Source organism: Lottia gigantea (genome assembly GCF_000327385.1).
Source record: "Lottia gigantea unplaced genomic scaffold LOTGIsca_943, whole genome shotgun sequence".
NCBI lineage: Eukaryota > Metazoa > Mollusca > Gastropoda > Lottiidae > Lottia > Lottia gigantea.
In genome coordinates, this window is record NW_008711073.1 from 1,176 (window position 1) to 3,712 (window position 2,537).

Here is a 2,537-nt window from a genome sequence, read left to right on the forward strand (position 1 = left end):
AGATCTATAATGACGTTGCAATATTAAGTATGACGTTATATTATTTCACTATATGATATAAAAGGACTTATATATTTTATAATCTAAAATGACGTTTACAATATTATGTTCTAAAATGACGTTTACAATATTATGTTCTAAAATGACGTTTACAATATTATGATCTAATATGACGTTTACAATATTATGATCTAATATGACGTTTACAATATTATAATCTAAAATGTCGACACTATGTTTTCACTATTAATATCTAAATATGACATAACATACATGTGTTATTTCTATAACACTTTAAGACTGATACAGCCTTGATTTATATCGAGAGGTCAGTTTGACTCAATCGCCTTTAGATTGGATAAGACTAAATGTTTTTTAAAAGAGACGTGTTTTCATTTGAAAATGTCATGAATTTTAATTTTAAATTCGTCACAGTTTCTTTTTTAAGCAACAAATGTAAAAAAAATATCAGATTTAGTAAGAATAGTAGCAAAATAGATTGACTACACAAGGCTATTTTATTGTGATTTCTAATGATGAGTATATACATTTACAAAAGGTTAACAAATTACCATTACCACGATATAAATCCTTATTATTTTGTGATCTTCTTTTAGGTTTTCCCTGCAATCTTTTTCATGTCAGAGAATATATCCTGCCTGAAAACAACGACTTTAATTGTTATTGTCCAAATAATTGATGGTAGACTTCAAAGTGTCTCATTACCCCCTGTTGAAAACCCCTACCATCGAATTTACATCATGTATACTGCTAAAATCCTAAATAAACGTCTAATTATTGTAATGAAAATATGAAGAAATATGGGTCAAGAGATAGTGTAATTTAGTTTGATTGCAATTTCCTGAACAGACACGTACAAATAATACAATACGATTATTACTTCGATTCGATCTATTGATTTAAAATCAATATTGAATATAAATGATGATATTAAGGAAATAATACTAAAATCACAATCTGATGTCGCTGACAAAATAGAGAAAATAAATAATAAAGGAATAAAACTGATACATTAGTCCTAACCATTGATCTTAAATCACAATCTAATGTCACTGACAAAATAGAGAAAATAAATAATAAAGCAATAAAACTGATACATAAGTCCTAATCATTGATCTAAAATCACAATCTAATGTCACTGACAAAATAGAGAAAATAAATAATAAAGCAATAAAACTGATACATAAGTCCTAATCATTGATCTAAAATCACAATCTAATGTCACTGACAAAATAGAGAAAATAAATAATAAAGCAATAAAACTGATACATAAGTCCTAATCATTGATCTAAAATCACAATCTAATGTCACTGACAAAATAGAGAAAATAAATAATAAAGCAATAAAACTGATACATAAGTCCTAATCATTGATCTAAAATCACAATCTAATGTCACTGACAAAATAGAGAAAATAAATAATAAAGGAATAAAACTGATACATAAGTCCTAACCATTGATCTAAAATCACAATCTAATGTCACTGACAAAAATAGAGAAAATTAATATTAAAGGTGTCCTAAACATTGATCTTAAATCAAAATCTAATGCCACTGACAAAATAGAGAAAATAAATAATAAAGGAATAAAACTGATACGTAAGTCCTAACCATTGATCTAAAATCACAATCTAATGTCACTGACAAAAATAAAGAAAATTGATATTAAAGGTGTCCTAAACATTGATCTTAAATCAAAATCTAATGCCACTGACAAAATAGAGAAAATAAATAATAAAGGAATAAAACTGATACGTAAGTCCTAACCATTGATCTAAAATCACAATCTAATGTCACTGACAAAAATAGAGAAAATTAATATTAAAGGTGTCCTAAACATTGATCTTAAATCAAAATCTAATGCCACTGACAAAATAGAGAAAATAAATGATAAAGGAATAAAACTGATACGTAAGTCCTAACCATTGATCTAAAATCACAATCTAATGTCACTGACAAAATAGAGAAAATAAATAATAAAGGAATAAAACTGATACAAAAGTCCTAACCATTGATCTAAAATCACAATCTAATGTCACTGACAAAATAGAGAAAATAAAAGATAAAGGAATAAAACTGATACATAAGTCCTAACCATTGATCTAAAATCATAATCTAATGTCACTGACCAAAACAAGAAAAATAAGAAAATATTTCCATTTAAGTCCCCTAATCAATACTTATATTTTAGCCATTGAAAATAGATTTTAAATAATGGAAGTAAAACATTTTAGGTCACAACCACGCGTATTAATGAAAAAAATTCATATGATACATTTTTATCTGGAACGATCCAGGATTTTGACTGGGGGTTTCTTATAGATAGGTATGATTTTTATAGGTACATATCAATTTTCTGATTGTGATATGAATACTAGTTTTGATAGGTATATGTCAGTTTTCTCCTTGTGATTTAAATCATAGTTTTGATAGGTATGTAGCACAGCATGCTTACTTCTTTGAAACACCTGATGTACTTCTCTTTTAAAGAGCCTACTGCTATACTACCTTATTTCCG

The 2,537-nt window shown here is 26.7% G+C and overlaps 1 protein-coding gene across 1 annotated transcript in view; it reads right to left on the bottom strand.

The window, feature by feature from the left end:
- Window positions 1-971: 971 nt before the first annotated feature.
- The window catches only part of LOTGIDRAFT_146648 (hypothetical protein), a gene marked incomplete at both ends in the record, with an annotated part of 2,042 nt that continues 476 nt past the window's right edge, over window positions 972-2,537 (bottom strand). Inside the window, 6 exons of the mRNA XM_009068835.1 lie at window positions 972-1,025; window positions 1,079-1,111; window positions 1,165-1,197; window positions 1,251-1,283; window positions 1,337-1,369; window positions 1,423-1,455. Of these exons, the coding sequence (XP_009067083.1) occupies window positions 972-1,025; window positions 1,079-1,111; window positions 1,165-1,197; window positions 1,251-1,283; window positions 1,337-1,369; window positions 1,423-1,455 (219 nt within the window). The remainder of the gene's footprint in view (window positions 1,026-1,078; window positions 1,112-1,164; window positions 1,198-1,250; window positions 1,284-1,336; window positions 1,370-1,422; window positions 1,456-2,537) is intronic.